Raw genomic sequence first — 9,753 nt, 5'->3', positions numbered from 1 at the left:
CTCGTCACGGTAATAAGATCATTACAACCTTGGAAAGGATCTCCCTTTGCTTTCTACACTTCCCTCAATTTCTTATCTTTCTCTTTCCCTCTTGGGGTTCTCTTCTTATTCTTCTTCAATTGAGGCTAACATGATTTTAGTCACTTATATGTTGGTGGCTTCTTGATGAAGGGTCAAACATGCCTCTTCCCTCACCTACAAAGACTAAAATGACCGTAAGTCATAACACTAACTTGTAGTGGGCTTTCGCCACATGTTTGGTCAGCCTAAAAGGCTCCAATTTGTCATCTCCGCATAACCCACAGAAGAAGGATATCCCAATACTTTGCTTGTGTATGGAAATAATCCTCTATTTTGGATACTATCTGTAGAGGTAGGTATTTTTAGTTGGCAATGATGGGATGTAGATTGTTAGCAATCAATCTAATATGTATTAGAGATGACATTTGTGGTTGATCATCTATACATCCATACAATAATTCACACCTCACATTTGTCTAGAAAACCCTGGAATATCCATGTTGAAATGTACACGATCCATTGTAGTACGCACTTGTTTGGACGAAACGGATGGTGTATGTCGGATAGGCAATGTCCACGGTGTAATTAGGAGATTAGTAACAATGTGAAGCAGGGATAACATTTGTGGCTGGTGTTAGATATATGGTAGTAGCATTCATATTCTTTGCGGCTGCTCTGGATGGTGGTATTAGGAATTGTTGGCAAATGAGTTTCCTGAAAGAAAGAAAGAAATAGGGTGTAGTCCATGCTAGTGTACTCCACGAGGAGTTGATGTGTATGTGTGGATTTGGTTGTTGTTTGACAAGCAATAGATAGATAGGTTGAGTGTGTTTATTCTTCCCTTCACTAACCTAACCTAACCTAACCTTGTGGTCAACCAACAAGCATCTCAACATGGATGTTCCCTCCATTACATGTAATGGATTAAAACATTTCATCTAATTTTTGGACCATTAATTGTGCTACATACTATAATAACTTAAAATAAGAAATAAAAAGGAGGGGCAGTTGTTAGGGTTAACTTGTAGTCCTGATAACATATATATAATAACAATGATGACATGTTGAGGCAGGGAGATGGATACGTTGACGTGGCGATGGCTCATCCAAACTCAAATAATTGGTTGTTTGTGTGCTGTGGCTGTGGCTGTGGCTGAATAGAAAAAGGCAGATGACGGAATCTCCATGCTTCCTCTTGTACGTATATATAGCAGAAGAAAATAAAGGATGTTGAAGCGGTCAGCAGAAGAAAAGATGGAATCTCTCTGAATCAAAGCAGCAGATTGATGTACACAAACCAGCTACTACTAGTTTGTTGTGCCCAACAAGCCAAGCCACCCATCAATGCGCTAGCTGATTTGTGATTTCCATGTTTGCAAAAAGGAAATGAGACAACTCTATCTATCCCATATTACTAGTCTGATAGTGTTCGGGGTTGAATACATTCGAATGTTTGAACGACAATAATACTTAAACAAATAAAAGGCTAGTAAATAGTGTAGTAAAATAACAAGTGCGTGGTGATTGCTCTGTCTCGGTGTGGACGTACCGTAACTAATTTATTTGTTTGTTTGTTTATATGTCTGTCTAGTACAGTAGTATTAAGATAGCTTGGGCGCCTAGTTCCACCGCTCCTTCCTTCCTTCTAGACTAGACTATACCCCTGTCTCTGTGCACTGTGCTTGCTCTCCTATCACACCATCTGTCCTCCTCCCTCCTCCTCTCTCTCTCTCTCTGCTAAGGAAGGAAGAAAGAAAGCAAGAAGCAAGCAAGCAGAGGAAGAAGAAGAAGGGAACCATGTCTTCCCCAAGCAAGCGGAGGGAGATGGATCTCATGAAGCTGTCAGCAGCCCCTACCAAATCCATCCATCATCCTTCTGTTTCATTAATTGTTTCTGATGCTTTTGGTTCATGTTTTTTGTTTGTGCTAGTATGATGAGTGATTACAAGGTGGACATGATCAACGACGGGATGCAGGAGTTCTTCGTCCACTTCCACGGACCAAACGACAGTACGTACCCTCTCTCCAATCCCGTTCCCGCCCCCATCTCATGCTTAATTGCTTTGCTTCTTGTTGATTGATTGGTTATTATTACGCGCGTGATGAGATCTGTTGATTGATTTGCTTCTTGTTCAGATCTTTGTTCCCGATGAAATCTCTTTGTTTGTTTGCTTGTTACTATTTCAACTATGAGTGCTTCCTATAATAACCTATAACAGATTAGGTTAGCGGTCGAGGATGAACTCAACATAAGGATGCTTGTTTCTGTCAACATAATCAACGATTGTATTTGTATCGTACCCAATCCACATCCATATCCATATGACCTCTGACTAGATGAGCATGGACTTATTATTATTATATGATAATATATGGTATGGGTACGGTAGGTGCTTCATCCACATCACAATGTCCTCTCTCTGCTCTGCTCTGCTCTGCCCACCAACAAGTTGCCTGAAAACAAATAGACAGATTTGACCAAAATAATCATATGCCCTTTGCTGTCACTCTTGCTTTCACTGATTGTTGCAAGTTTAGTGTACTGGATGGAATACTAGTGCTTGTTTGGTCAGCTGTCAAGTTTTCTTCTTCCCACTGGAATATTAGTGCAAGCGAATGATGGTGCATTAACATACAATCATTGTACTGTAAGTAGCACCTAAACCCTGCAGCAGGTACAGATTCAACAATGTTTCTTAGCAGATTCTAATCATGTGGCTAGGTATCACCTAAACTCTGTAGATAAAGATGGAATTGTATGAACGAATTTAATCCTTCAAGCCCCTTCCTACAGTACCACTTATCCTCATCTGATGATGCCTGATTAGCAGGGTTGTTCTGTTTGCTTGCTGCAGGTATTTACCAGGGTGGTGTGTGGAAGGTGAGGGTTGAGCTGACTGAAGCTTACCCTTACAAATCCCCTTCCATTGGCTTCACCAACAAGATCTATCACCCCAATGTCGATGAGATGTAAGACTTTCTTTCTTCTTCATTTTTCTGCTCATACGTACATACATACATACGTACTGTCAGGTTTCAATTTCATCATGTATCCATCGGTCGATTTGTTCAGGTCCGGATCGGTCTGCTTGGACGTGATCAACCAGACCTGGAGCCCAATGTTTGGTAAAATCAATAAATCTGATACTCGTGGACTTTGAGCTTTTACATTGTGCACTAACTAGAGCAGCAAAAAATTCCCTGCTCTTGCTGCAGACCTAGTGAATATCTTTGAGGTGTTCCTGCCCCAGCTTCTCCTCTACCCTAACCCATCGGACCCATTGAATGGCGAGGCGGCATCGCTGATGATGCGCGACAAGAATGCCTATGAACAAAAAGTCAAAGGTCTGTTTTGCACCAGCACCTCTGTATTCCACATCTATGTCATAGACTGCATTAAGCTGTATTTCCTTAACACAAACTAAAAAATAAAATAAAACCTGTTCAGAATATTGTGAGAGATATGCCAAGGCTGAAGACATATCCCCAGAGGAGGAAGAGGAGGAGAGCGACGAGGAGCCGAGCGACGCCGAGGTCTGCGACTCCGGCGACGAGGCCATCATGGGCCACGCAGACCCTTGACTGGTGGTTGGATGGTTAGCTCAGTCAGTAACTCAGTAATGCAGGATGATCATGATGTATCTCTGTCTGTACATAGCTGCGGCGCTCACTCATGCCGTCATGGCAGATGCTGAAGAAAGTCATCAGCCATCTCAAGTCAGTTTCATCTCCACTAGTCCCCCCTGTCGTCGTCATCGTCATCGTCTGTGAATAACTTGCCATTTGTTGGTGTTGGTTCCATTTGCACTGCAGTTCATGTTTCCATTGTAGGAGATGTTTGCTCTGTTCTGTTCTGTTGATTCATTTTCAGTTTATTATGTTACTGTAATCATCTCATGGGAATTTAAATCTGCTCTGCATGAATTTCCACCCTTCAAAAACGTGCTACAGAGATTGCTAGGATGAATTTGAATCATGAATTCAGACCCAAACACGAATCTGAATTACCAACACACACACACAAGAATTGGCTTGGATACATTCAGATTGAGTGAGATGATATAGAATCAGATCCTGACGCGCTGGAGTGCAGAGACGCCGTCCAGGCCCTTGGCGCCGTAGTGCCGGAGCATCTCCGGCACCGTCGTGCTCCGGTACCGTGCAGTGTCACCGCCGGCGACAATGGGCGCGAGCACCCTCGTCGACGCGTCCGCCCGGAAGAAGCATGCCACAGAGACCCGGGGACCGGCGCAGTTGGCCACCACACGGTGCTCCACGCTCCTGAACCGGTCGTTGGAGAGGATCTGCAGGTAGTCGCCGACGTTCACCACCAGCGCCCCCGCCTCCGCCGGAACGTCCACCCACACAGAAGACTTGCTGCCATCGTCATTGTCTCCGTCGTCGACGAGCACCTGTAGGCCGCCGACGGCGTCCTGGAGGAGCACGGTGAGGAAGCTGGGGTCGGAGTGCCTGGCGGTGCCCAGCGTCCGGCGCGGCTCCGGGCACGCCGGGTAGTAGTGGCAGCCCACGCTCATCCCCTCCAGGCACCCGGCCTCCTCCTCCAGGTACCCGCGCCGGAGTCCCAGCGCCTCCGACAGCAGCCCGAAGAGCGTGCGCCCGAGCCGCCGCACCATCCCCGCGTACTCCGGCGCGACGGCCCTGCACGCCGGCGGGATCTGCTCCGGCGGAGGCGGCTCCGGGGCCATCTCCATGTAGAGCGTGTCGCGCCAGCCGGCCGCCGGCGAGCGGAACAGGTCGAAGTTGCACTGGTACCGCGCGCGCCGCTTTGGGTCCCGGCTGTAGTACGGCGCCTTGGCCTCCGCCGGCTCCTCGTTGAAGCGCCGCACGGCCGCGAGGATCTCGGACATGGCCGCCTCCGGCACGCCGTGGCTCGTCACCTGGAAGAAGCCCACCGTCTCCGCTGCCGCCTTCATCGCGCTGATCGCAGAGGCTCGCCCCAACGACGGCGTCGAGAGGCCGGCGAGGTCGATGACCGGGATGACGAACTGGTGGTGACCATGGTGGAGATGGGGCGCGTCGGCTAGGGAGTCCGGCGGGTGTTGGAAGATGGAGGGGACGGTGGTGGCGCCCGCGTCGACGAGGCCCTTGACGCCGGCCTTGGTGTCGTCGAAGGCCTTGAGCGCGCGGAGGCGGTCATGGTCGAAGCAGGCCATGGATGTTGTTGGAGCTTACCTCATGCAGATTCTTGGATTGAGAGAGAGAGAGTGTGTGTGTGTGTGTGGAAGGTGAGTCGTGGCGCTCTACTGACCTCAACGCCAGTAAAATCATCAAGCAGAATCTGGAAAATTATACTACTAAAATTCTAAATCAAATAGAAAATTCTAAATAGTGGAAAATTATAAAATTCTAAATAATGGGAGTACAAATAAGAGTCAAATATACCGGTGATGCGTGAACGATCACTTTGATGCTAGGACTTGTGAAATACGTTACGTTACATTTTTGGCTTATCCGTACGATGCAAATCTTGCTCGATAGAAAACATCGCTGAATGTGGCGACTGGAAGGCAAAGAGATTTTTTTTGTGTGTGAAATCATCATTGCAATATTTTATCTCTTAAAGAATAAGCCCTTGTTTACATGTTAGAAGGGGTTTTTATTTTTCCGCCTCTGTTAGGCATGGGTCCCAACCGTCAGTACATGATCCTCGCGGTTCGATCCAACGACCTACACCACTCCAATACTAGTACATTTTTGCGAAATTATCAACAACAATACATGTTAGAAGCTGTAGTATAAGCTGGACGCTCGTGAGGCTTAAATAGGTGGCAAATACTGCATCCGATTTTCTTCTTTTCGTTTTCGTGTTGGATCTTGATCCGAACTTTTTCTCCGAGAAGGTAGGTTCTTCTTCCCCACACCTCGGCTTGCTGATGCGTGTGGGGATCGAGACGAACAGGTGCGGCCTTGCGGCGGCGCTTCTTTTCCGACGAAGCCCTAGGCCGTCTTCGGTACTTGCCCATCTAGGGTTCATTTGGGGAGGGGAAGAGGAAACTTTCTTTTCGATTTCTTTCAACCGAATGGATCTTTGCCTAGTGACTCTCATACCATTGATAGAACGTGGATCAACTAGGCATAGATTGATCCGGTACAAACCCGTGTAGTTACCTTGTCCGGAGCCGGATGAGCCCGCATCGTTCTCCATCGGTGTGGTGACGAAGGCGGTGATGGAGAAAGAGGGTTAGGCGTGGGTGAAGCTTTCCGTGAGCACCGTGCTTAACCTAGATCGGATAGGTATTTCGATAGGGGTGTGACGGCGGCGAATCTCGTTCATGCCCCGTCGTTTCTATAGCGCAGGTCACAGGGGCCCACCAACCATAATGGGTGGGGCGCCCCCAATCAGGACGAATAGATCAAGGCCCGGTGGACCGTTGGGCCCACACGGTAAAAAGATCAATCTAACAGACGGAGCATGACCTCCTTGGGCTGCAGGTTGCTACCTTGTCTTGGTCGTATCATACGTGTTAGCCGATCTTCCGATGTCTTGTATCTTTACCATTCTAGTATCTTTGTAAATTAATTAAGAATGTTTAGATTATAAAAATAGCTAGTGTTTTAGATGCTTTTTTACGGAGGGAGTAATATATATAAAGCGGGTTGAAACCTTTTATCGCCAAATATCTCCGGCTGACGATCGAGTGCCGGCCGGAGCGGGGCAGTAGAATGCTTTTCGCGCGGTGGCTGACCACAACGTGTGGAAAAAATATATATTGACCCATCGCAGGCAGCATACGTGCTGTACGCGGACGTCTCACACACGGCCTGCCGTGAAGGTGAAGCCATACACTCCATCGGATCTGCCGTGAGCGTGAAGCCATACACATATTGACCGTCGGCGTTGACGAGCTGACCAACGACTCCGTCCGTCGACCAGCTTCGCTTCACTCTCTGCTCGTCTCTCATCTCATGTCACTACTACTGGTATAAAACAAGGAGGCTTCTTCTCATATATACTCTAGTATGTACGATCGATCGAGGCCAAGCAGCATGCATATGAGTCCCATGGCCAATCAACTGCTTCTTCTCCTACTTGTCGTTGCTGTCCACACCATCACTTTCCACGGCGCCGGCATTTCCTGCCCGCCGCAGCAGGTGAGTACACCTCTACCTCTACATCTACTGCTGGAGTTGAAGCCACGCATCACCATGGGAACGGGGCGTCTTGCCTTGTGGAAGCGACTTGATGATTGCCAACCGGCCGCGAGCCCTCAGTTTTTAGAGAAGCTGAGATATCATAATAACCTCTCCACGGTACTGTTTTCCGGTAGGGCGCTTTCTCAGCTTGCCAACCTCTCCAAGCTGCACTACATTCGCCTGTCACCACCGAGAAACAACGATGACTACCTCCCATGTACTGGTGCGCATCTGGACTCCACACAAGATGTCCCATGGTCAACACGTTTCAGTTTGTTGCGGCTCCTCCACATGATACGACTCAACTAGAAAATGTATCTTCTGGATGAAACAGTTGGGATGAATTCAGAGGTGTATGTACATAGATATAGTGTTTCTTCTCACACAAAACAGACAGTGTTGAGTTGTACTCCCTCAGTTGGATCTTTCAAGTCTTTCTAGAGATTCCACGATCGCTAGGACCTGTGTGCCTATTTTCCAGAGCGACCGATCTATCCCTCTCGCTCCATATATCATGTAATCCTCTTTAATTGTTACAATCAAGAAAGGAAATAACTGTTCCAATTTATTTTTTTATTGGTCTTAGCAATTGATTGTCAATTCAGCCGCACCTGAAATATCTCTCTCTAGAAAAAGTTTTAGTAGCACCATAAAATAGTAGTAGTAGTAGTAGTAGTAGTAACGGTGTCAGTAACAACATCAATTTTCTAGTGATGTAATAGTAGGAGCAGCAATAGTAACTTGGTGATACGTCTCCAATGTATCGATAATTTATAAACCATTCATGTTATATTTATCTATGTTTACAATATTTTTATATGATTTTAATGCATTTTATATGATTTAACTGAAACTTACCTGGACTGACGTTGTTTTCAGCAGAATTACCTGATGTTATCTTTTTGCAAAAATTAAAAGTTTTCAAAATCGCCCGAAACATTTTAACAACTTTTTCTAAAACAAATAAGGAATATTGGAGCAAAGAACCATCGAAGAGGGGCCACCAGGTCACGGTCACCAGGTGTCCTAATAGCTAGGGACCATCACGTGGCTTCGTTTTGCATGATTCAAACGCCGAAGAATCATATAAATCCCCAAAACCCTAGAAGGTAACCTAGAGCTTCTGCTTCGACGTCGCAAGCCTGTAAACCAAACAAATCTCATCCGGAGCCCTGTTCCTACACGACAATCAGCATCGGAGGTCATCTTCACCATCCTGGCGGTCTCCATCTCAAAGAGGGAGTAGTGCACCATCGGGATATGTATCAGTAGCTATGTGTTTGATCTATCTCTTTTCCTTCTCTCTCTCTCTCCCCCCTCTCCCTCCCCTCCCTCTCCCTCTCCCTCCCTCCCTCTCCCTCTCTCTCTCCCCCCTCTCCCTCTCCCTCCCTCCCTCTCCCTCTCTCTCTCCCTCTCTATCTCTCTCCCTCTCCCTGTCCGTCCTCTCTCTCTCTCTCTCCCTCTCTCTCTCTATATATATTGTTTTTGAGATGTCACGATCTTGATATATCACGAGCTTTGTTAATATAGTTGGATCATATAGTGTTCGTTCCTTTCTATCTTGATGTGATGAATTGAATCTTTTCATTTTAGATTTTTTATATCTTGGATTGAATATTGGATTTGCGATCATTTGATGTCTTGCATGTGGATACCCAGGGTGACAATGGAGTATTCTATTGATTCAATTGATATATATTTTGGTACTTGATTCTTGTGATCTGTGTTGGGTTTTCCGTAAAGAGGAACGAGTGATGCAACACAATATAGTTATGTATTTCCCTCAGTAGAGAACCTAGGTTTATCAAACTAATAGGAGTAACAACCAACCTCCGTCTTCAGTGATTGCACAAAAAAGAAACAAACACTTGCACCCACCCAACGCGTGCAAGAGGGTTGTCAATCCCCTTCGACTCGTTATTTGCAAGCAAGTAAAGTGTGTAGATAAAAGTTACAAAATGAAAATTAAATAAAAATTAAATTAAGGCAACGAGGTATTATAGAGTTTGTAAACTTATAAGCGAATAGACCCGGGGGTCATAGTTTTCCCTAATGGCATCTTCCGTGGAGTAGACATACGATGGATAAACAAATTACTGTTGGGTAATTAATAGAAAAGCGCATAGTTATGTGATATTCACGACAATAATCATATGTATATAGGCATCGCGTCCATAAGTAAATAGCCCGACTCCTGCCAGCACCTATTACTATTACTCCATTTTAAGGGAGTTCCTATGCTTGCTTCTCTACGTATTGAGTTCATGACAAACTGAGTAATGCTTGAAGAACGATGACATGATATAGACAAAGAGAACTCAATCAATATGAATTAACTCCATCGTTTTATCCTTAGTGGAAACAATACAAAGACGTATCTTGTCCCCTTCTGTCACTGGGATAAAGAAACCCGTCAGATTGAACCCACTATAATGCATCCCTCTCATCGGATAAATATCAATCTAGTTGGCCAAATTATTTCAATAGACCAGAGAGATTTACGAAGCTATGATAATCATGCAGATGAGAATCATAATTAGAATTCAGAGAAGACTCATACATTTATCACAAATAATC

The 9,753-nt window shown here is 45.7% G+C and overlaps 2 protein-coding genes across 2 annotated transcripts; one reads left to right on the top strand and one right to left on the bottom strand.

The window, feature by feature from the left end:
• Positions 1-1,668: 1,668 nt before the first annotated feature.
• LOC123395252 (ubiquitin-conjugating enzyme E2-23 kDa) lies at positions 1,669-3,851 on the top strand. Its single transcript, XM_045090212.1, has 6 exons — positions 1,669-1,862; positions 1,952-2,031; positions 2,877-2,991; positions 3,095-3,147; positions 3,238-3,366; positions 3,470-3,851. The coding sequence occupies exons 1-6, from the start codon at positions 1,819-1,821 to the stop codon at positions 3,601-3,603; spliced, it is 555 nt and encodes a 184-aa protein (XP_044946147.1). The 5' UTR covers positions 1,669-1,818; the 3' UTR covers positions 3,604-3,851.
• Positions 3,852-4,040: 189 nt separating this feature from the next.
• Positions 4,041-5,327, bottom strand: LOC123395251 (1-aminocyclopropane-1-carboxylate oxidase homolog 1-like). Its single transcript, XM_045090211.1, has one exon. The coding sequence runs from the start codon at positions 5,193-5,195 to the stop codon at positions 4,089-4,091; it is 1,107 nt and encodes a 368-aa protein (XP_044946146.1). The 5' UTR covers positions 5,196-5,327; the 3' UTR covers positions 4,041-4,088.
• Between the last annotated feature and the right edge of the window lie 4,426 nt (positions 5,328-9,753).

This window comes from Hordeum vulgare, chromosome 5H (genome assembly GCF_904849725.1).
Source record: "Hordeum vulgare subsp. vulgare chromosome 5H, MorexV3_pseudomolecules_assembly, whole genome shotgun sequence".
Taxonomy (NCBI): Eukaryota; Viridiplantae; Streptophyta; class Magnoliopsida; order Poales; family Poaceae; genus Hordeum; species Hordeum vulgare.
Note: the sequence above shows the minus strand (reverse complement) of the source record. Positions and strands in the feature narration are given on the sequence as shown.